This window comes from Maniola jurtina, chromosome 12 (assembly GCF_905333055.1).
Source record: "Maniola jurtina chromosome 12, ilManJurt1.1, whole genome shotgun sequence".
In the NCBI taxonomy this organism is placed as follows: domain Eukaryota; kingdom Metazoa; phylum Arthropoda; class Insecta; order Lepidoptera; family Nymphalidae; genus Maniola; species Maniola jurtina.
The window spans coordinates 2,950,255-2,976,324 of NC_060040.1; the positions used below are offsets into that span (position 1 = coordinate 2,950,255).

A 26,070-nucleotide genomic window follows, 5' to 3' on the forward strand; every position below is an offset into this window, starting at 1 on the left:
AATTATAAAGACGTACGACTAGAATAAAGACTGGCAGAAAGCAATCAAGAAACACATTTCTCTATTGCTTTCTGCCAGTCTCTAGCTTTATCGAAATTTACGAAATCCAGTTGCGTAAACGATAATCTACACACCAGTGAGTTTTCATTACGACAATCTGGATTGAACTGCCTTTTGCCAGGGGTGTGCGGAGATGCGTAGAGATATGTGCGTGATATCAACCAAAATGAATCGTATCATAGCTAGGATCATATTCACTCTGATGGCCGTATGCCATCGCCGTCATGAATTAAGTAGGTACTTAGTTAAATCACAACTTTATCATATTGTAATGATCTCGAAAGAATTCTTAGATTTGCAGTTGCATAAAGTCGCGGTTGTAATACAATTGAAGAATTTTTGAATTTGGGAAATGGTCGGCTTTGCATTCAGCGGCCCACAAGTAGTGTAACATTGCAGTATTGCATATTTGCATATTATTGTTTTTCTTAGTAGACGTTGCTAGAAAAAATATTATTGCTAGGTATTGATAAATTCATTTAATTTAATTTCATTTCACAGAATACGTGATAGAGTTAGTTCCTTTCAGGTCACTACAGAAAGCTCACTCCATAAAGACGTTTAAATAAATAGCGACTCTTGTTAGGGCACAATAAATAAAATCGATTAAATTAATGGGCCCTAAAAACAGACAGACAGACAGACAGACAGACACATTCTCATATTTTATAATATTTAAAATATTAAAAAAGCCAAGAGAAAAAAAAGAACGAGCGTCTTAAATAAAGTATTGACTGGGAAATCCTGTTCAATCGCGTCTAAAGTAAGCGAACTGCACTAGACATCCAAGATTCCATTACTGGCCCCTTGAACGAGCTGGGAGTGAAATTCAATTATATTATGATTGTTTGTTGTTATTGGATTGTTATCAATTATCTATAATACGTGAAGGTATATAAAAGGAGAAACTGGCTGCCTGAGATGATCGTACAGCTCAAACCGCACAGTCTAGTAAATTAAATCACTACTGTAGTTTTACTTGAGTAACTGATGAACTTTTTGCCGACTCTTCTCAGTCGAATGATCTGTTTTGTCGACAGGTGATAGTCTTAACGTAGAATAAGTGAAAACCCCAAGAAAGAAAAAGAACACGCGTCTTAAACAAAGTATTGACTGGGGAATCCCCTTTAATCGCGTCTAAAGTAAGCGACCTGCACTATTATAGACATCCAAGATTCCATTACTGGCCCCTTGAAAGAGCTGGGAGTGAAATTCAATTATATTATGGGATTGTCGTTATTGGGTTGTTACGAGTAGGAATTATTATCTATAATACGTGTATATAATAGGTGAAGCTGGCTGTCTAAGTATATGATCGTAAACAGCTCAAACCGTAGTTTTTAGTACTTGAGTAATTGATGAACTTTTCGTCAGCTCTTCTCAGTCGAATGATTTGCTTTATCAACAGGTGATAGTCTTAACGTAGCACAAGTGGCAAGAGTTCCTACTTGAAATAAATATACAATAACTATAGGTATTTGAATTTGAGATTTTGGAAGAATAAGGTGATCTCCATATCATAATAATATTAATTTATGTAGTGAAATCAGAAAATATAATAATATAGAAATACTTGGACCTGGCTCACGAGATCACCGCCATATGGAGTGCTGACTCAGCGATTATCGTACTGATGCATATAGCAATCCACGTCTTGAAGCGGGCGGTCTTGATTACCTGACCTCTTCAACCCGAATATTAAAAAAATACTTAGAAAAGTTTTACTTATGCATACTTTTCATACATATCTAATTTTATGTTTTGCATATCTAAATGTAAATTACACCCTAAATAACCCATTTAGCATAACAAGTTAACGTGTTAAAGAGCCGTTACGCGATAAATATAACGAATCCTTATACCCTTCATAAATTCTTAGGACGACAAGAAGCTTTTATTAAATTTTCAAGGGCCACCGCAAATTATGATACATTGTGTTCCAAAATGCTATTCGAAATTCATTCATATGTGTATGGAGTTAAAACCTCAAATTCTTCGACGAAACATCTTAGATATTAGTTGCTTTCAAAAAGTAAATTAGCGTCTTCTGCAAAATACAATTTATCTTAGCAATATTCTACAAGCTACAATATACCTAATAAATAATTTAATATTGAGACTATGCTAATTTTAAATTTACAATATACCTAATAATTTAATATTGGGACTATGCTAATCTAATTTTAAATTTAGGAAGTCGGGTGGTGGTCTTGTATTTTAAAGGCTAGTTTTTTAAACCTAGATTTGGTCAATAGTAAACACATTTTTTTTTTAGGTAAGTAGTTAGTACTTCACCACAAATTCACGATTTTCGGATTTTTCCTTTACCTACTTGTGCTATTGCTATATTGTATAGCGTTAATAATGCTATATTGCTCCCTGCCAAATTTCATGATTCTAGCTCCCCTATAGGTTTTAATTCCCATAACAGACACGATAGACAGACAACGAAGTGATCCTATAAGGGCTCCCATTTTTCCTTTTGAGGTACGGAACCCTAAAAAATATAAAATATTAACAGTTTCCCAGCAGTTTTCTAGTTTTGAATTAGCCACTGTCACGGCCGTCTATTACAGTATGACCGCGATCATCCCGGGTTCCCGGGGTAGGGCGAAGTAATTAAAACTGTAATGACTTTGTTATCTCCCGAGCGAGCTTTATAACAGCTGTGTGTTTTTAGGAATGCCTTAGTTAAAAAAAACTGTATTAGGAATAAGAACTACGCCTTACCGCCTCTAATCCGTTTTGGGTTTAAAAAAATATACATATTATAATACTAATAAGGTTCGTAGGTATTTATTTTGAATATTAGATTAGATATAAATTTTTTTAAAGATGTACCATTACACTAGCGGATAAAGAATTACCCTTTTAAGCATCGTTAGATATGTTTTCTGAGGTGTAAGGCTAGATGTACTTAAGTGTTGAGAATAAATAAATAAATATGAGCCGAAGATATGAGATGTAAAATCTCATGCTAAGCTTAAAGGTCTTATTCATAGATAACTAGTTTTATTTGTTCTAAAAACAAACGTGCAGTGCTAAACTTCGTACATTTCATCTACTGTTAAGTAATGAGAATAGTTCTGAGAAAGTATTTGCATTCGCACTGTGTTATAAGAGCGTTTAATGTTTGTCTAAGTACAATGTTTTGTTTTCCTAGAGTTCCAGTTATGCTCAGTTTCAACTTTTGGTAGATTTTCATAATATTACAATATGTTTCAGTTTGATATTATGCTTCTCTAAATTAAGTGACAGTTACAGTATTTCATAATATTAAATAAAATGCTAACAAGTGTAAATTAAAAATTTATAACACCCCCGACAAGTGAAGTTACAGTAACTAGAAAAGACCGAAAATACCTGATAACTTTCAAACGGCTGAACCGATTTTCTTGGACTATTCCGCGCCTACGATCCAAAGTATCAGAGTTTTCCAAAACATCATTTTCAAATAAATAATTATGTATCAAGACAACGTCCATCTTGACAGCTTGACACTTGTCAATTGACATAATATTATGAACCTAACGGTTATGTAACCTTCTTTTCTACAAGAAAACTAGAAAAGAGCTGATAACTCTTAAACGGCTGCACCAATTTTTTTGGATTATAGCTAAGAACACTCTCGATCAAGCCACCTTTCAAATAAAAAAAACTAAATTAAAATCGGTTCATTCGTTTAGGCGCTACGATGCCACAGACAGATACACAGATACACAGATACACAGATACACAGATACACAGATACACAGATACACAGATACACAGACACACAGATACACAGATACACACGTCAAACTTATAACACCCCTCTTTTTGGGTCGGGGGTTAAAAATAATTGATAATTTTCTTTTATGAAGTGAAAACTGACATCAGAATACAAGTACGTATAATATGGATTCTTCGATGAAGGAAAACATCATAAGGAAATTGGTTTCTAAAGAAAACAATAGCTATCTGACCTCCACGTGTGAAAATATTATCTTTATACAAAATTATAACGTAACATTACCATACTTTCACACTAAGAGCTTACGTAGACGACCGCTTTTTCATTTTATCAATGAATTTATTATATGGTATTAATTACTATCGATATTTGCAGTGGTCAAAATCTATCTATGTTTTGCTCAATATATGTTTTTTTTTTAATTTAAAAAAGGATATTAGCCATGTTAAATGACTAATATTCCCCTTTCCTCTCCAACTAAGCGTCAGGAGTGTGCTAGGAGTAGGTACGACAATAGATAGATAGAAACCCTTTATTGCACACAAAAACACATGTAAAGGATAACAACACAGTAAGAAGAAAACAGAAAAAAACAATTGTGTGCAAAGGCGGCCTTATTGCTTGGAGCAATCTCTACCAGGCAACCTTTGCTGAAAGGAGAAGTTCTAGGAAGGAGGTTGGATAGTACCAAGTCACAAGGATTTTTTTTTAAAAGATTTATATATATACTAATAAACCACAACAATAGTGCAGCGGGTGGGGTTTGAACCGTCGACCTTTCGGTTTTCAGTCCACTTCTAATAACTCCTAATAATATAATAATAAGGTAAATATAATTATACTGGAATGGTGACCTCGCACCGAAAAGCGCAGCGTCTGCAGACCCGCCACTGGATTGATGGATGACACCAGGCGAGCCGCTGGATTCAGGCGGCGCGGCGTAAGACCATGGCGTGGGGAAGTCCCTACAAGAGACCTATGTCTAGCCGTGGACGTCTATCCGTTGATGATGATGATGAACTACTGTAGGCTCTTCGTCAAAATCATATCGAGTCATCAACATTTGGTCCTACTTTACTCTGATACTGTCAGATGTTTCATTTTATTTTATTTATTTTTCGTTAGATTTTAGTTTTAGTTTACTTTGATTCTATTTCACTTGATATCGCATTTTGTATTTATTTTCGTTCCAACGGCACTAGAGAAGCCTCATTTATTTTATTTGCTTTTCTCTAGCCTAGTATATTTATTTTACCACAAGTTGTGGCAACCTATGAGTGGGTTTACAATGGTACCTCAATAAAATAAAAATTATGTAATACATACAGCCTGCAATCAAACCTCGTCGTATAAAACCTACTCGTAAAATCGACATCCGGATTCGATCGGAGTTTTGTAGATCTGAATTTTCTTGAAAGAAATCGGTAGTCTGCGATATTATCTCTAACCAAGGAGAAATATTAAAGTACCACGAAGAAAATATTATTTTCCAAATCCAATTTCCGTACCAGGCGAGATATTCAATGCAGGATGAGAACACGAGGTTTTAGTATTCTGATAATATCTCCCAGGCAAGTCGGGCTTAAAATATTTATGGCCTTTTTTCAGATAATATTCTGGAACGTCGGTGAAATTATACCTACCGGTTTAGGTATTCTTTTATATTCTATCCATAATTTACAATACATTATATATAATTAAATAAATAAATAAAAGTTTATTTAGCTCAACAAAAGAATAAAAATAAAAATGCAATTGATGTTAAGACCCAATAACAACTAAACATAAAAGTAGAAAATACAAAAACAATATGTGTTACATTACGTAGGTCTTCTTCTTTTTTTCTTCTCTCTGGGCTGGTTTCCGAACTTAAACATTTCCGTCTGTTGTGCGTGCGTTGCCCCTCCCCACCGAAGTCTTTACTCCAGCCATCCAAGCTCGCTCCAGAAGTCGAGTAGACCGTCCAGGTTGCCGAGGGCTTAATGAAGTTAAGTTGGGGAACCCAAATTGCGCTCTCATTGTTCTGCCACGCTTGTGCACTCCAGGAACACGTGCGCCGTAGTTTCACCGACCTCCATGCAGACCCTACGGCCTATACAGAGGACTGTCGGTGACACCTGTAATGAAAGGGTGTTTGTTTAGTGGGCTATGCCCTGTTATGAGTTTCACCACCTTCCTAAGTTTACCTTTGTCCAGGTGGAGTAGTTTGTTAGTTTGTCGTTGGTCTATGTTAGGGAAAGCCTCTTTGGCTTGTCTGCAGTCACGTAGGGTTTATTTTAATACGTAAATATAAGTATTACTAAACTAAATGTAATAAAATAATGTTTATTACACGATTTCATTTTGATAGCAACAGATATAGGTACCTAAGGGACCTTAAACAATTCCAGGTAAGCAATAAAATTTTGTCTTATTAGGTACTATATTCTAGGTACCTACTAAATATAATGTTCAATTCATTAGTCCTCCTTCTACAGCATCATGACGTTAAATACGGGCCTATCGTGTTTGTAATTATTATTCTAAACTTTACATTCTGAAATAAGGATCTCCAATTTCACCAACGCGAACGTCAAATAAGTCTTATCCAAGCGTAAATTTGATATTATGGCAGGTTTTCAATACGAAAACTGTCATTACGCCCAATTTATTCCTGGGTTAAACGTCACTCGATGTTGGTGAAATCGGCACTTGATGGAACAATTTTCCCGCGCTAATTTGTCGAAACGAATATTTCTTTGAGTACCTAATAATTAAGGTAAAAATAATAAATTGTTTACTAAAAGACATTTTGTTTTACATTTTACGAGCTTTGATTCTTAATTGTTTTTAGATTAAAGATTATTTTGATGTTTGATGTACCTATTTAATAAAGTATTAAGTAGGTATGCTTTTCACGACTTCGTCCGCGTGGGCTTGGATTTTCAAATATCTTATGAAAACTCCTAAGGAGGAGTAAATAAGGACTTAGAGCCTCGATAGCTCAACGGTTGAGGAGCGGATTGATTTCCGGATGGTCGGCGGTTCAAACCCCACCCGTTGCACTATTGTCGTACCCACTCCTGGTACAAGCTTTACGCTTAGTTGGAGGGGAAAGTGGAGTATTATCATGATTAGCATGGCTAATATTCTTTTAAAAAAAACTTTTTGATTGCCTAAGAATAAGCCTATGGATACCTATCTCTACATTTTTCTAAAATATTCGTTTAACGGATGGGCTCTGAAAAGGTTATGGACAGACGGACAGCAACACTTTCGCATTATAAATTTTATATGGAATATTTCGTCAGTATATACTTACGTATCTTATTGGCCAAACCAAAAGCAAATAAATAAATAAAATAAAACAAGTGTAAATTAAAAATTTATAACACCCCCGACAAGTGAAGGTTACAGTAACTAGAAAAGAGCTGATAACTTTCAAACGGCTGAACCGATTTTCTTGGATTATAGCTAAGAACACTCTCGATCAAGCCACCTTTCAAACAAAAAAAACTATATTAAAATCGGTTCATTAGTTTAGGCGCTATGGTGCCACAGACAGATACACAGATACACAGACACACAGATACACACGTCAAACTTATAACACCCCTCTTTTTGGGTCGGGGGTTAATAAGACGTAAGTACCACCAACTTATTTTCGCAATATCAAAGAAAAATACCTAGTTGATGGAACTGTATGAGTAAAGGTAATGGATTGAGACTGAGTGAAGTCTAGATATAAGCGTAGACGACGACGCCTCCACTGTAACGTAACGGTTATAGAGCCTACATTTCCTGCACTCCTTTATATGGTGATACCTAAGCCTAGTAGGTATTTATAACCGATTTCAAAAAAAGAACTTTAAAGATAGACTTTCGGCCACAAAGAACATTATATATTCTAACACAACCTAACCATGGATTTGAGCCCATTTATATCTTGATAATGCTATTGTTACTCAGGCTGAAACTAAAGCAGACTAAAGGAGATATTTTTGTCTAACGAATAACACTAATTTGGAGCTTGTAACGTTCATCAATTTCTGGACCCTACGATGTATGGCAGATGGTCGGTCTCCCTTACGCTTTCCTAACATTATTTGTCAATTTTGGCATGGATTCTTTAAACCGAGAAACCGATTTAAGAGTAGGCTCGTGGAAGTACCGAGTGGCAGATGGGACAGCTGCTTTAGCAAGGAATTTGAATGAGAACTCATTTAAGAGTAATTTGTGCCTGAAAGTTTCTTAGCACACTCGCGGTTAAGTAATGCACGGCGCAATATGTCACTGTCTAACTTAAAACTCCCGGGGTACTTGCGAGATACTTAAACTAGACGAATGAAGGGATGCTTCCTTACTTTAGTATGTATCTACTAGATCTTTCCGATGGGACATTCTTGAAGAAATTCAGTTCCATATGGTAATATTAAACTTTTGAAATAAACACCTATACTTACCTACCTACCTACCTGTACTTTTTTATTCATTGCCAGTGTGCTTAGTACGAGATTTTCATCAATCATTTCTAATCAACGTTGATAGAATTCGAGCGTCGAAATACAATAATGTTAAAGTAGAATGAACCTAGAAAAACCTTTATTTAAACTGAAAAAAATTAATAATAAAATCTGTTTTTCAATGTAAAGGTAAAGCCCATTCATATAATACCTCACTTGGTATAGTTATCTTACTTCGAAAATTGAAAATACTAATTATTTGTTCATGAACACATTTTAATTTTTTTTTTGGTGATGTAATCATAAATTCACGGTTTTCGGATTTTTTCCTTTACTTACCTATGCTATAAGATCTATCTACCTGCTAAGTTTTATGATTCTAGGTCAACGGGAAGTACCCTACAGGTTTTCTTGACAGACACGACGGACAGACAGACGGACAGACAGACAGACAACAAAGTGATCCTTTAAGGCTTTTCCTTCTGAGGTGCGGAATCCTAATAATCCTGTTCAAACGTTCAAAGATTAAAATTTGCCTATTTCATATTTGAACATTTGATAGGATAAATTGAATTTCTTGTATCCGTAAACAATACTGGATAGGGATACCTAGGTATATACCTAAGCAAAATTGCTGTGTAGTCTGTTTGTTCTCTCCGATCCGCCTATTGTGCTGTAGCCACTGGAGAGGCTAAAGATTTATGCATCAATGTCAGCGAAACAAAGGCAATGGTAATTTCATAGGCACCGCAAACTCCTTCGTATCTGAAATGTTTAGATCAAATTCAGTATAATTTATTCGAAAAGACCTTTCAAGATCTTTTGAATCGTCGAATTCTGATTGCTATTAATGGATCTACCTTCGTTTCGGAATATTAATTTTGCTGAAATAGTACTTACCTACGAAAACGTTAAAACTCAAAGCTTGCAAATAATAGCTGAGACCCTTTTTTGTGGGGAAATCCACCACGAATCTCTACGCGACCATCCCTGGCCGACCTGGGTGGCCTGCTAAGATTTTAGAGTGAGCTCGGCTAGCTGGAGTGATCCGGCGGGGAGCCGCACCAGATGTTTCACGTACAACAAACAGCCACATCTAAATGCAGAAAAGAAACCCAGGAAGAAGAGGACGAAGAGGTCAATGCGACCAGATAAAACCCACGGTGTTAAACGTAACGCAAACGTTACGGGACCTGACTAATTCTCAAGAAATTGCCGAGGCAGACCATCCTCGGTGAAAAATAAATCCCCTACACACCTTCAGAATTACTCAGCGGCTGATAAAAAGAGCTATGCTTGGAAAACTCCAAGCATAGTACTCCAAGAGAAGCAGAGTTACCGATATGGCTAAATTGGTTGCAAAGCTGAACTGGCAATGGGCGTGGCACATAGTTGAGTTGAGGTACTAAGGCACTAGGGTGGTGACTGGTGACCTTGTACTGGAAAGAAAAGAAAAAAGGCCCGTGTTCAGTAGTGAGCAGGTAATGGGTTGATCATGATGATGATAACAAACGTTGTGCCCTTACTTTTGATATGCTCATAATATGTGGGACATTGATAGTCTGATACCGACAGGCGAAGGTGTATCTCAACAGGCTATGTGAAGTCTGGCAACACAAATTGAAATGCAAATTATTACCTCACTGATCACCCTCCGAGGAATTGTCATGGTAATACCTTACGGAAAGTGCCGCTTTACCATAGTTTTATCCATGTTAGGGCTGCCAACGCTGAGAAATTATTAACATGCCTTGGAAATTAGGATTTTTGGTTCTAGCAGCATTTCTTTATGTATTACTAAAAAGTGCCCGCGACTTCGTCCGCATCGATTAAGGTTCTTCAAAAATCTCGTGGCTCTTTGATTCTCTTTGATTTTCGGATCAAAAAGTAGCCTATTTCAGTCTCCTGACAATACAAGCCATTTCTGTATATTTTATGAAAAACTATTAAACAGATAGGATTTGAAGAACCCTGTGGGAACTCAATAATAATTTTCATAGTTAAAACTTATTAATTGGTACAGCTAGACCTTAAATGATTTTCCAATTTTATGCTTCAAAGAATTTTATATGCTCTAACATTTAAACAAGTTGTTTTGAGACACTTGTCTTGTGTGTCAACCCTATAGTCAAGGTGATCTATCTACATTTGCATACTGAATATTCATAGCGTCAAAATATCTAATTACTGTTTTAGTACGACTCCGTGTAGGTGCCAAAACTGAACTATCTAAGAGTAGGAACACTTACAGCGTGTTGCTCAATATTCTCTAACTAGTGTTAGATAGTTCTAACAAGGATATCACTTAACTATTACTTTCTCAACTACTTAAAACTTACATTCTAAACTAGATACCTAATAGCTATGAAACTTTACTTTGGACCTCTCGAGAACATGCTGAGAGAGAGAGAGAGGAAAGAGAAGAGAGAAGAATGTTTTAATGTATCTAAGTAATTAGTGGATCAGAAATATAAGTTCGCTATGTAAAAGATTCCTGTTTGCCAATAGGTAGGTAATCAACAAACCTACCATCCTGACTCCTTCACCTATCCTTCGTTACTACACAAGGGCTTAGTTAATACGTTAACGATGGACATAGGACATATTCTCAGTAAAATCAATGGACATAAGTATTGTTAGAAATCGACAAACTTGTGAAATCAGTCTTCGAGTTGTTTTTCTCCGTGGGCACCTCATGGAGCCACTGTAAAAAAGATTTAAATATTAATATTTAAATATTGGATTGCAGCGACAGGACTGTAATATCAGCGAACTGCCCGTACAGACCTCTGTGCTGTGAGGATGCCTGAGTTGGGTTTCTGCTCTTCAGTTGCTACTTCCTACTATATAACTTGTTCCAAGCCAAGTATTGAAAAGCCAACGCGTGTGCCTTTTGCATCTTTCTCTTGCGGCGGCCGCCTGTAGTACGATTACCGTTAGCGAAGCTATCATAGTCCAATTACCTACTCATTCAAAACTCTATTATCCTGACACCAGCTTCAAGTAGTTCGACGTTAAGTAAGCCCTAACTAAGTTAACATTATTAAGAGGTCCTGAGGAAATTTATTATTTGTAACTTAATCTACCTTCGTGTAATGAACTTGGCGTCCAGAAGCACTGCGTAATTATAAGTTAGCAAGTAACTTTTGAACATTCTACGAAAACGGAGGTGTGTTAGAAGTTTTCATGATGAGGCAGTCTAAGATGGAAGGAGGCTACCCTCGTATCGGAACGCTTAGCGCTTGGCGGGACGGCTTTGCCGGTAGGGCGGTAACTAGCCACGGCCAAAGCCTCCCACTAAACCAGACCAGAGATTAAGGAATTATAAAGTTCCATATGGCACACGCCCCATAGTTTGTTTCAATCTTTGTGCATTTGTGATTCAAAAACGCATCAAAATAGTCCAGTACTTTTTGAGGAAAACGGCGACAGACCTACATGTACAAACCACCGTTTTACCCTACATGCTTATACTCGTAGGTACATAGATTTATATACCATCTACGTTCCATCGTGGATATAAACATTTACTTCTTTCAAGCTAAACCACTTTAATATAGCATCCTGATAATGTACATAGTCTCATACATAATATTTTATTCAGTCGTCTAAGTCAGTCTTTTACATCTGCCTAGTGTAGAGCAAAATTTATCCATTATCCGAGAAACATTGTAGAGTAGATACACGATAATGTATGCCATGAGTTATAGAGTAGCTATATTGTAGAGCGACACAAAGGCACAGAGTAAGGAATCTTTACTCATGTGACAAAGGCGTTGAAAGTCACTTCTCTCTTATTACATGAGATTACAGTATGCCTACGTGTAGGTACATACCTACTCTGTGCATGAGGACGACTTTGACAATCTCCCTGATGTAGTGATAAACGCTGTGGTCTTAATAGTGGGAGGTCCTTGGTTCGATTCGCAGGAGTTGGAATATTATAAGTTCTAAATCTCTTGTCTGGTCCGGTAGGAGGCTTCGGCCGTGGCTAGTTACCAAGCTACCGGCAAACCGGTTCCAGTACGATGCCGTGTAGAAACCAGTGTTCCAGGTTAGCCCGCTTCCATCTTATACTGCATCATCACTTACCACCAGTTGAGATTGCAGTCAAGGGCTAACTTGTGTTTTGGTTAGTAAATATTTTCTTCATTTTCAGTTTCATTTACCACTCATGAATCATGGCACAGCTGATGTCTAAAGTCTGTTGATATAAAAAAAAAAATGCCAGACGAGAAGAAAAAAAAAATCGGTCAAGTACGAGTCGGACTCACACAGGGAGGTTTCCGTACCATCGTACAAGAAACGATTTAATATTTTTGATTTCTGTTAATTTTCAATGGCGGTAATTTTTTTTAAAAGAATATTAGCCATGTTAAATGACTAATATGTCCTTTTCTCTCCAACTAAGCGTCAGGTTTGTGCTACTAGGAGTAGGTACGACAATAGTGCTACGGGCGGGGTTTGAACCGTCGACCTTTTGGTTTTCAGTCCACGCCTTTACCGGTTGATCTATTGAGGCCTAATTTGAAATTTTTAGTAGGTATTTGTTGTTGTAGCGGAAATTGAAATACATTCTATTTTGTGGAAATTTCATGACTCTATCTAGTTTGGTTCACGAGATACAGCCCGCTGACAAACAGACGGACTGAAGGACTGACGGGCGGACGGACAGCGGAGTAATAGGGTCCCTTTGGCAGCCGTCAGGTACGAAACCCTAAAGAGAGACTATTGAAAACAATAACAGTTTCATTTCGTTTTCTTTTCTAATTGATAGTAAGGACAAGTCATTATGGGACCACCCACGTATAGGTTGATAAGTCACAATCAATTAAGACACCTGGAATTTATGGATTTTATGGATTTAGAACCTATCGACAAACTAGGGTGAGGAAACTCTCGTTTTGACCCTGAATCGACGACATGTCAAATATTGGCTAGCAAAGAAAAATTAGGGCTACCGGCGTCAAATGTACTAACATTTGACGCCTGCCAGTGACGTCAAAGCAAAGATTACAGACAGAAGCGTCGAAGCCTCGGCGTTTTGTTAGAAGTTCCCAACTGTCGTGAACTGTGCTATCGTCTAATGGGCCTGTTACGAAAGATTATTATAAAAAACGACATAAACCATATACTTAGTCACTCACAGCGCCATTTCCAAGCGATGCCATTCTAAAAGACTTTTGTCATCCATTTGCGCGCAATTCCATATGTATTACGTACCTACAATACAATGTACTACTTGAATGAGAAAGATGTGACGTCACACGCCTTTGTACCGCGAGTTTACCGCTCGCTTGGAACCAATTATATCCCAGCTTTCACAATGTGCTTGGATTTCTTTTCCGAGGAAAGAAATTTTTTACCTATAAACGAAAATTCTTTTCTAATAATAGTTATAGCAATACGCATTAAGTACGTTCTAAGCTTAAACCTTAAAATTAATTAACATTGTGCGTTGACATAAAATAAATCGCAAAAAGCGTATTTCTAACTAAACGTTGGCTCGTTTGAAATAAAAACATAATTTACAAAATCAAACTAAAATATGAGCATGGTAAGTAATTAAGTAATAAAACAAAAACATGCTACACAAAATAAGAGAGAGCTACACAAGAGAATTTCTTTGTACATCGTTTTTTAATAAAAAGATAACAAGATAAAAAAGCTTTAGCATTTTCGACATTTAAAGGTCATGTTTCTCACAAAGAAAGACGCGACCCGCAAGAAGCAGAAAGAAAATATAGTTACCAGAAATAGAAAAGTTTTTACAGAAACAGCCTTTTAAAAGTGTTTTTGAATCATCAAGTTAATAGCTGCACTGGCTCAGAATACCTTTCTTGCAGAGAAGAACCAGTAAGAAACTCGGTAACTGCTTTGTAAAAAAACCACTTATCAATATTAACATGGTGCGTAATAATTGTTGTACAAGGTTTTAAAAAAATATACCTTTTTCCTTACTTACTTTCTTTAATTGTATAGATACTTTATTTGAAATTGACATCAACCTAAGAGTTTTTTTTTTTTTATAAAATAAACTTAGGTAAATCTAAATTAAGTAATTAAGTCTTTGTAGTAAAATGACCGGAAGAGGGATACACAACGCGGGTTTTAATAATACATATATTGAAATTGCGTGAGAAAACAGCATTCAGTAGAGGACATGTTTAAGTAATGTGTGAGCCTTCGGCTAAGTCTTGTAGAGTATGCTATGTATATGGTCAATCTGGTGGGTTGGGTTGCCATTTTCTTACTTAAGGGCATTTTCTGAGAAGCAAAGTAACTTATTTTAAAAACTTGCTCTTTCAACTTGAAGCATAAGCACAGTGTCCTTTACAGATTCTTGTGAAGCGCTTTTTCCTGAAACTACTTAGCGGGAAAAGTATAACCGTATAAAGAAAAATACGGATTCTGCTGTCACTCGAAGTTAGGAAGACACAAGCTATGAGAGAAAGCGAATCTATCTTGATGTACTACTAGACGAGAGTGGTGATAGCCTAGTGGCTAAAACGTCGGCCTCCTATTCGCTGGGTCGGGGTTCGATGATCGATCCCGGGCACGCACCTCTAACTTTTCGGAGTTATGTAGGTACGTTCTAAGCAATTAAAATATATCACTTGTTTTAGCCTAACTTTTCGGAGTTCTGTACATTTTAAGCAATTAAATACTTATCACTTGTTTTAGCGATGAAGGAAAACATCGTGAGGAAACTTGCATGCCTGAGAGTCCTCCATAATGTTCTCAAAGGTGTGTGAAGTCTACCAATCTGCACTTGGTCAGCCTGGTGGACTTGTCTTATTGAGAATACCTTTTCTCAGTAGTGAGCTGGTGTGACGCCCGCGATTTCTTCCGAGGTTTTTAAAAATCCCGTAGGAACTCTTAGACTCCCGGTATATTTATTATTAGGTGATGCCCGAGACTTCATCCGCGTAGATGTAGGTTTTTAAAAATCCCATTGGAACTCATTTCCGGGATAAAACATAGCCTATGTGTTAAGTCAAAGTATATCTAAGCTATCTCCATTTCAAATTTCAGCCAAATCGGTTCATTCATTGTGGTCAAGGAGTAACAATCATACATACATACACACAAACTTTCGTCTTTGTAATATTAGTGTGATTTTGCACCAAGCCTCAAAGTGGTATTATTATGACGCTACTTTCGCGGCACATTATGAGTGGGAAGGAGTGTTTCCTTCAAGTCATAAAGTAAGAAAAATCCGCATGCAGCGCCACCAAAATATCAGATTAGAGAAGTGCGCCACCTTTACGATAACCTGTTTTGTAAGGCAAAGAGACCGTTTTTGCATCAAGTGACCAATTTTCACGCATTAAGATACTTTTTACCCGACTTCAAAAAAGGAGGAGTTTCTCAATTCGTCGGAATCTTTTTTTTCTAATGTATGTTCCCCGATTACTCAAAGACCCCTAGACCGATTTGGATTTTTTTTTGTTTAAAAGGGTATATATACTGTGCAGGTGGTCCCATATGAATTTGGTGAAGATCTGATGAATATCTTTGGAGATGGAAAACAAAACTCTTCAATGGATAAGATCAAATTGCTCGCTATCAGTGTAATATCTTAGTAAACAGTAGGGTTTTAAGTGGGCATAGCATATTATAGAACAGTGGGGCCACTAAAAATTGTGAAATAAAAAATTTTCAAAAGAAAAATAAAACCGAATTCTTTTGAAAATTGTTGCTTTCTTATAGCAAAATCAAATTAGGTTTTTGGCGGTTTTTGCCTTTAAGCGCTGACTCTGTCCGGGCAGTAGAAAATAAAAGTATTTTGTGCGCGCAGTGACGATTTTACACGCTGCCACTCACCACTATCTAAGGGTGCGACATTCGCTCGAGCGACTTTGATCGATGTCCCCGCTTAGTATGGATCAGTTAACGTGGTAGCTTTTTGTACTTCTAGAGCATCATCGATAGGTGGTCGATCGATGGTCAAATAATAGAGCCGCGGCGTAAGAATCGGAAATCCTCGATCAAACAAATATCGAGCAATCGAGGAGATCGATTTGAGCTGTCAATCGTCATCTTTTAAACTCTCTTTACTATAAAATGACGACATCGGTAATTAGTACGGGAACACCTACACATAATATACGTACAAGTGTTAATTAAAAATTTATAACACCCCCGACAAGTGAAGGTTACAGTAACTAGAAAAGAGCTGATGACTTTCAAACGGCTGAACCGATTTTCTTGAATTATGGCTAAGAACACTCTCGATCAAGCCACCTTTCAAACAAAAAAACTAAATTAAAATCGGTTCATTCATTTAGGCGCTACGATGCCAGACAGATACACAGATACACACGTCAAACTTATAACACCCCTCTTTTTGGGTCGGGGGTTAAAAATACCTACCTATGTAAATATTATCCCAAGACATTTGCCAACATAATACAAACTTCACATTATTATTCATAAGAGATATTACATACGAACAGTTTTTTAGCTTCCAAATCCATCCTCGAAATATTTACGAGGTGTTTCGAAAAACAAATACATCTTTCGTAAACCTAAATAAATTCATGGGCTTATATAAAGGTATCTCTATTTTCTACATCGTTTAGCTGTAAGGAAAGGGGTATTACGCGAATAAACTATCCTTTGTTAGGTTTCCTATTTTTAAAAAGGTTTTTATAAAACAACGTTACGATTATTTTGTATTTTTTTTTGGCTAAAATAAGCTTTTGTTTAGCGGGGTTTAATTTGATCGTCTTGGGCAAGGAACCGGGTTTCTTTTATATGGCATAAAATGTCTAGGACCGCAAAAAGTAAAGAAATTAGTTTATCTTGGAGTGTTTCTATGTTCTACATCGCCTCCTTTCAAGTATAAAGGAGAAAACGAACAGATTTTCTTTTACCAAAATTTATGTTTTTAGGGATATTCTAAATATATAATAGCAAAAGGTGACTGACTGACTGACCTATTAACGCACAGCTCAAACTTCTAGATGAATCAGGCTGAAATTGGGCACGCTGAAATAGACATCCGCTAACAAAGGATTTTACAAAATTCAATCCCTAAGGGGTAAATTAGGGCTTTGAAATTTTTGTAGTCTAGAAGGCGCGGGCATAAGCTAGTCTTTATAAGATAAGATAATTTATTTGCCAGTAAGTTGGTACAAGAAAGATGGAAATTTATAATTAGAGGCCTTAACTTTCTACTAAACTAATAGTGTGCAAATATATAAGATAAACAAAATAAATTAAATTAAATCAATGTCAAACAAAATTAGGAGTCAATTACATTATGTTAAACTTCATAAAAATCAGGAAATTCATATTACAATAGAAATTTTAATTTAAAACTGGTCAAATGCAAGAGTACTTCAACTCTTCGTTTATTATAAAACAGCTTTTACAAATTCTACTATATTAAATACTTCTAAAAGCTCTCTGCACTATAAAAATCTATGAAAGCTTGCAAATTTAAAAGATATCCCAGTGCACTGGGAGCTTCGAGTAATAAGTACTCATTTTGCTAAAAAATGAAAAGCTGTAACACTTTCTGTGTGGCTTTTTAAGCTAAGGCGAAGATCAAGTATTCTTATGCATTAATGAAGCTGAATTTCTTTTCAGGGTTCTGTACCCGAAGCGTGCCGACGGGATCCCATTAATAAAAGTCCGCTGTCCGTTCGTCTGTCGGCTCTTTCATCTTTGTCTCAGCGGGCTGTATCTCATAACCGTAATAGGTAGAGTTGGAATTTTCATAGTGTATTTCTAATGCCGCGGTCATGCAAATTAAAAAAATAATTAAAAAAGCATTTTTTCTTGTCGGATGGTACGGAATCCTTCGTGTGTGACTCCGACTCACACTTGGTCGGTGTTTTTTAGATTCCGTAGCTAATAATAATAGTAGTTGAATTGAATAGTAGTTTCAGTAGGGAATTCAAAACCGAAATTAATTTTCTGACAATTATTCGAAATAGAGTTTTACTTTATATTCATGTAGTCTTTATTTGGTAAAACTCAATGCCATTATTAAAATTCAAACTGAGGATTTTCATTTTTAAAATGAAACTATTTCAAGGATTTACCTACCATTTAAGCGAACAGTAAATAATTTCACGTAAGTAATTAAGAAAGTCCGTCGCGAAACTAACAAGTTATGCATTTGAAATTTAAATCCTGCCGCATTAAGTAAGAAATTTTAGTCACTTGAAACTGCGGGTATCATTAATTACTTTAGCGTGCCAACTTCCTGCAGGACATTCGTTTCTATAAAGTTTTCAATTATTTCTCTGGCTTTTTACGGCATTTTTATTGATTACTTGAGATCTTTAAATCAATTAAAACAAAGTTTGAAAACTAATTAATATTTTAAACCAACCTAATACATTATTTTGAAATTATTACTGAGTAAAGTTTGCCTTAAAGATTCATCATCATCAGCCTGTGGACGTCCACTGATGGGCATAGGCCATCCCTAAAGAGCGAGCCTTAAATATTAATTTTGAGATTTTTACAAGTATTATAGTCAGTTAGTTAATACTCTAGATAGATAGATTCTGAAGAAATGTTCTTATCGCACCCATCCCGCACACGAGCTTCACGCCTTTTTGGATGGGAAAGAGCCATGAAATTCCCTAAAGAATCAAGGTTAAAATCCTATTTAAATGCCGAGAAAAATGCTGGGACAACAAAGAATGTAGATGACCCTTTCCGACCCTTTTTGGGTCGTCTTGGGACATCTTTTCATAGGCGTTAATGGTTTGATCGCACTATCGCCGCACCTGTAATGAATTACAAGTACCACGTATATTGATCGCAATATAATTAGAAGGACATTGGGGTCAGTTGGTGCTGATATGGTAGTAACGCCCAGGAAGGCATTACAGGCATTTACATTGTTTTGTGTTTTCTTTGATTTTTATAGTAATTTGTTTTTGTCTGTTTAGTTAAGTAGGTTTAAATAAATATTTACTCGTAGTACAGTTTATTATAAGTATAGATTAAGGTGTATGGATAAGTTAGTTATGTACGTTAAAATAAGAGCGCCACCTCGCCAACAAACTGGCCCGCCAGTTTGGCGAGCTATAATATTAAAGATCCATGTTAAATTATTTTGATTAAATAAATTAAAAAAAAGGCATCACTAAGGTGGAGCCGAAGATACTATGTTCAACAGAGCAATCAGATTACAGACGGGATTAAACGTTAGTTCTTTAAAATGTGATTGTTATTCCCTACGATGAAGAATTGATTCTCTATCGATGCGACAGTCGGAGCGCATACGTCTCTTCTCCGTTCCGCACCTCTTACGCTCTAGTTCACTTGAATGGACATACGAGTACAACATACATCTTTAAGACACCCCCACCAACTAGATGTAGGTGGACAGACTTTAAATCATAAATAGCTCGTGAGTCGTGGGTAACTACTGGACCTTGTGTACAAGACCATGTTACTATAAAAGCTCGTTCACACAGGCTGCGTAAGCGTTGCGTAAGTGTTGCGTAAGCGTAGCCGTAGCGCGTACTATTGCGTTGTAATTTATGAAACTGTATGAAACATGGCACACCGCTTGCGTAGCGTGTACATTCACGTAGATTCACGTGCGTCACTACGCACGTGTCACGTGTTCTAGCTGCATACGCAATTAGTGTGAATCGGCCTTTAATCTCTCTAAGAGACCAATGTCCAACAGTCGATGTCCATAGATTAGAGCGATAACATCGAAGACGAAGAGACTTCAAGTAGATACATTTCACTGGCTTAAAAGTGGACTATAATTTGTTTAAATCGTAACCATTGGTCACGCTTTCTCCTATAATAATAATAATAAACCAAAGTCCATGAAATTTTGCAGACATATTCTAAAAAACTAATATCTGTGTCTGTGGTGTTTTAGATTTTTCTAAAAATATGTAGTTTTAAAATTACAGGGGCTCAAAGATTTGTATGTTTTTTAAGACCGCGTAACTTTGAAACCGAATAATTTTAACAGAAATCTGGAAAACCACAGACATAGATATTAGTTTCTAGAATATGTCTGCAAAATTTCATGGACTTTGGTTGCTTAATATTCAAATGAAATTGGAACTACGTTTGTATGAAGCGAGTGACGGAGAGACCCCTCTTAATACTCTATCTAGAGAGAAGATACTACAGGGCTCTCTCTGTTATGCAATCCCTAAATGACAAAGTCAATAATTAATGTAATTTGTATGGGATTACGTAACACTCTAATTAACTTCTCGACGTGAATAGAGTAGGTATATAGCATGCCAACATGTTAAGTTAAAGGGGAAGGGAAATACAGCAAAACTTTAAATAAATTGTGCAAACTGAAATTTTGTATTATTGAATTTACTGCTTAAAATCGTGGACGCTTGTTTCTTTAAGAACTCCTCTGGTTCGTTGCCAAGATAATAATACATGATACTTGATAGGGTTCCGTACAAATTTTTTAAAAAGGAACCCATATGGCGCGATTTCGTTCGTCTGCCCTTTACATCTTCTTGTTCACTAATAATAATTACTAATTCTACGACTTGAAATTCAGAATTGCTTTAAATGTCCGAAAAGCATAAAAAAAAACGTTTTTATCTTCATGGTTATACGTAAATGGCAGTTAGTGCGGGTTTAGAGAGCTAATTCGCGCAAAACAACCTTTATTTTTTGTATACAGAATCTTTCGTGGCTAAGCTCTTACTCGCTCTTAGCCGGTTTTCCAGATTTATAAATGATTTTGAATAGAAATGGGTATATTTTTAGCTATGTTATGTTAGTCTCATAATATAGTGGTCTATTTTTATTACAATTGAGTGTTTCGAAAACTAAACTTAATCTACATACATCGTTTAAAAGTTGGAAAATTTCCTTCAAAAATAGGGTATTATAAGATAAATTTTCTCGTAAATCCCGTTCAAATTTTTAACTACCTACTACAAAATTTATACTAACTGCTATCATTAGTAACTTGGTGTGCCAATTCTATGTTCAAAATTCTACAAACTTTTCAAAATATTTAAAGAGCGATAGTAAAGTTATTGCATAGCTTTTCATGAATCATATTTATACGAATCATCATAATTATCATCATTAACCTTTCGCTGGTCCACTACTAAGCACGAGTTTCCTCTTAAAGTAAGAAGGGTTTAGGCTATGGTCTACCAAGCTGCCTAAGTGCAGATTAGTAGACTTCACCCACTTTTGAGAACATTATGGAGAACGGAGAGCCATGTGGGTTTCCTTACGATGTTTTCCTTAACCGTTAAAGCAAGTGATTTAAATTGCTTAAAGCGACATAGCTTTCAGAAGTTAGACGGTGCGTGCCCAGGATCAAAACCCCGAGTTTGTTACCACCTGTTTCGGAATGCCTTTCCTACCGAGAAGAACCAGCAAGAAACTCGGCTATGAAACGACTCTATGTTCTCGGTTTCTATGATCGTCGATATCAATCAAACCGGGAGTTTCCTCACTCTATTCTGACGATAGCCAAAGATTTGAAACCAGGTTGAGTTACACCGAAAACTTCGGTCGGGAATTGGTTTCAACTTTGATCGTTAGGTAACTTTAAAATTCAAAGCACCAAGTATTTTTCAATGAGCCTTGTTTACAAAGGGCAACATTAGATATTATATTTAGTTATACCTACAGGCAAGCCTACCGGTTAAACAAACTTCATTCGTAAGCTGCAAAAAACCGCTATTTTATGAACAGACTTGACGATTTGAAGCGTACTATAAAGGTATTATTTCCTATTACCATTAAATGTTCTACATTTCTGGAAATTATTTAAAAACTAGATGATACCCCAGACTTCACCCGTATGGATATAGGTTTTTAGAAATCCCGCTAAAACTCTTTGATTTTCCGGGACAAAATTTATCTTTATGCTAATTCAGAGTATAAGCTAACAAATTTCTCAGCCAAATCACACAAATGTTCCTTCACATTTTATAATATTAAGTAAGATTATTTTGCCGATGCTTTTGTATGAAAAGCAATCTTTGGTCTAATTTAGTTTTTCTTTTGTTCCAGATTCCATCTTCTCGAAAATGAACCGGTTATGTAAATGGGAGTTGTTACAAAAAGCTTCGAGCGCAGGGTAAGTTTCAATTTGAGTAGAAAGCTCTAGAACTATTATATTATTTTACCCCAACGTGTTAAAGGCATATTTGTCGTTGTTACAGAATGGTGCCGTGTAAAGATGTACATCTAGAGGGAATTACGTTTTTGGATCAAATGAAGATACATCAGAGTTATTTACTCTTAGAAAGAATTCGGAGCGTGTTGCCGAGTAACATCAACAATGCTACGTGAAATGCCGAGGAAACAACAAAATGGGCCACACTTACATGTATACCTACGCGAACTTAACTTCGTCGAATTACTCACAATCTTACAACGTAATAGACGTTGATAAAGACGACTGTGCTGTCGCAGATGAGCCTACATATCCAAGTAGTTTCGGAATTATGCTGGCCGTCCCGGAATGGGAGGCCATTTGTACAGCCATAGTCCTGACACTTATCATCATTTCGACCATTGTGGGCAACATCTTAGTGATACTGAGTGTGTTCACGTATAAACCCCTGCGAATTGTTCAAAACTTTTTCATAGTATCTCTCGCTGTAGCAGATTTAACAGTTGCCATATTAGTCCTTCCTCTTAACGTAGCTTATTCGATACTCGGACAATGGGTGTTTGGAATTTATATGTGCAAAATGTGGTTGACTTGCGACATAATGTGCTGCACATCCTCCATACTAAACCTTTGCGCGATTGCCCTCGATCGATATTGGGCAATAACGGATCCAATAAATTACGCACAAAAGAGAACTCTGGAAAGAGTGCTTCTCATGATTGGGATAGTATGGGCATTATCACTTATCATTAGCTCGCCGCCATTGTTGGGATGGAACGATTGGCCCGAAGTTTTCGAACCTGATACACCATGTCGTCTAACCTCGCAACCTGGCTTCGTCATATTCTCATCTTCTGGATCATTTTATATACCATTAGTAATAATGACAGTAGTTTACTTCGAAATATACTTAGCCACTAAAAAAAGATTAAGAGATAGAGCTAAAGCGACAAAAATTAGCACTATATCTAGCGGACAGAATAGATTCGCTTCTAAAGAAAGTGATGAAAAAGACCAAGATTCTGTAAGCTCAGAAGCCAACCACAACGAACACCAAGGCGTGACCCGCCTCGTATCGGACAACGAAAAAAAGAAGAGGCCAAAAAAGTCGACACCTAAAAAGAAACCAAAGTGTAGATATTGGAGCAAGGATGACAAATTTCAAAACAAACTCATCATTCCAATTCTGTCGAATGATAATTCTGTTACTGACGTTGCAGAAAATGTTGAGAATCGAAATACGTCTTCTGAAAGTAACTCGAAAGAAACTCATGATGATCTAGAAGTGATCGAAACTTCGATAAAAGTTGAAAAACGTCAAAAACCGAGCCAACAGAATACTGTGTACCAATTTATAGAAGAGAAGCAGCGCATTTCTCTCACTCGAGAGCGTCGTGCTGCTCGGACGCTTGGAATCATTATGGGAGTATTTGTTGTGTGCTGGTTACCATTTTTTGTTATTTACCTTGTGATACCATTTTGTGCGAGTTGTTGTCTATCAAACAAATTCATCAACTTCATAACTTGGCTCGGATACATAAATTCCGCTTTAAATCCTTTAATATATACAATATTCAATATGGACTTTCGAAGAGCGTTCAAAAAACTGCTGTGCATAAAACCGTGAATTGCAAAGTTATAAAGAGAGATCGTGCCAAACTGTAAATGTAGTGAAAAGTAAAATATATCAACAATAAAGCCGCTGAATTGCTCAAATTACTAGAGATTCAAAACTTTGACTTTTCTTCAAATAAAGTAGTTGAATATGTATTACTACCTATTATATATTAATATAAAACAATTAATCATATAGCATTACGTAAAACATCTGTAACATTGTTAAAATTGTAGTTTATCTTGTACAAAATTTCATTTCACCTAAGCTGTTAGATCTTAATCTATTAAATATTTATTACTAATATAATAATGTTATAGAATTATATTCTAGAAACTGTACATGATTAATCATTTGGTGCATAGCACAGTAGATGATTGACTGTTGAATACTTATGTAAAATATTAATATCTATGTGATCTCAAAATACTAAATTTAAATAATAATATTATATTTATTTAATAATAATAATTTACGCCAACGAAAATTGTTGTATTATATATAGCAATAATAGAATTGTAAATACATATCTGACTTTCTTTGTATATATAGATATTATTGATGGTATTTTAAATATGTTAACTCAATAAAATATGTCTACTAAAATAATAATGTTGCTTCACATACTTTACTTAATATAAAATTGACACTTGGAAAAAAATATTTTCTTTGTTACATTAAATGAAGAAAGGCGAATTTATTTATACTCGAATTATTATTATTACTGTATCCCTTTGAAATAATTTGAGCCCTTATTTAAAAGGGATATTAGAATACAGAATTTTGTTATTTTTGCTGAATTTATAATAAAAGATATTATTAGATTTGTTCTTTTATTGCCTGCTCGATTAAGTAAATAAAACTTTTTATTTCTTCAAAAGAACCTAATTTATTCTCAAGAAGGTATTCAATTTCACTAATATAATTTTGTTTTGTGCCTGTCTCTGCATACGATTCTATTCACTGGCTAACAAAAGAATATTTGCATTTGCCATTATATCAAGAGTACTTTTCCATGAAAATAAAAAAACGATAAAATTTTAATTCCACCTTTCATGGAAATTGAATGGAAAGAAAAATGTACTCGTAACAATAGCGCATTTGTGTAAAAACTGTCCACTCGACAATTCAATGATAAAAAAGTTTACGTTTTTAATACCACAAAGGCTTTTTAACGATTGGTTTTGTTATAACTACCATCAAATTATAACATACTTACTACCGTTTTAGATTTTATGTTCAATTGTCTAATAGAGAGAGCCAGCGCGTTTCAGACCTTCATTATTTTATAAAAGCTAACAGTTTCTGTGCGTTTGGTCCCCAACACAGAGAGGAACGATCAGCCACTATAAAGTTTCGAGACAAATATTTTTCAAATTTTTAACTTAAAAATATTTTTTCGCTTTGTCCAGTTTCAGTTTGTGTACCACCCTTCTTCTGGATTTTTTGGGATTAAAATTAACCTATATACATCTCCGGAATGAAAACTAGCTCAGTACCAAATAAATGAGACACGCGAGACGTCGGCGTGAATTTAGGGCTTTTGAAAATTCCGTGGAAATTCTTTGATTTTCCGGCGCAAAATGTAGCATAATATGTTCTTTGTCAGAATTTAAGCTGTCTCTGTACCAAATTTCGTCGAAATCGGTCAAGCGGATGACCCATGAAAAGCACACTTTCACATTTGTAATAGTAAAATAGTAGGTATATGGAAGTATATTTTATCAGGAGTACCCTACATCGTTTCTCACACATAGTGTAAAGGGATGATATTGGAAGAGCCACCTTTTATTATTCTGAGGGGATGATCAAGTACTCGTATGTCATAAGCATCGACCCTGCTTACAACCCCTTGTGGTTGACATCACACGAATCTCCTTGAAGTGCTTGCTTCCCTTTTCTTTTCAGTATGTCTCTAAGTGGGATAGCATCCTGGTCTCAATGTCTTCTTCACTAAATACAGTACTTTACGTATCTTCAAAGTCAGTATTTTTACAGGTTTTATTCCTAACTAAATGATGCCAGTCACTTCCTCCACATACTAGATTTATTTAAGTAAATAGATTTAAAATTCCGTAAGAACTATGATTTTCCAGGATAAAATAGCCTG

At 35.9% G+C, this 26,070-nt stretch overlaps 1 protein-coding gene across 1 annotated transcript in view; it reads left to right on the forward strand.

The window, feature by feature from the left end:
- The window catches only part of LOC123870288 (octopamine receptor), a 41,056-nt gene extending 16,350 nt beyond the window's left edge, over positions 1-24,706 (forward strand). The window contains exons 2-3 of the mRNA XM_045913524.1: positions 22,240-22,306; positions 22,392-24,706. Of these exons, the coding sequence (XP_045769480.1) occupies positions 22,542-23,972 (1,431 nt within the window). The 5' untranslated portion in view covers positions 22,240-22,306; positions 22,392-22,541 and the 3' untranslated portion in view covers positions 23,973-24,706. The remainder of the gene's footprint in view (positions 1-22,239; positions 22,307-22,391) is intronic.
- The last annotated feature ends 1,364 nt before the right edge of the window (positions 24,707-26,070 follow it).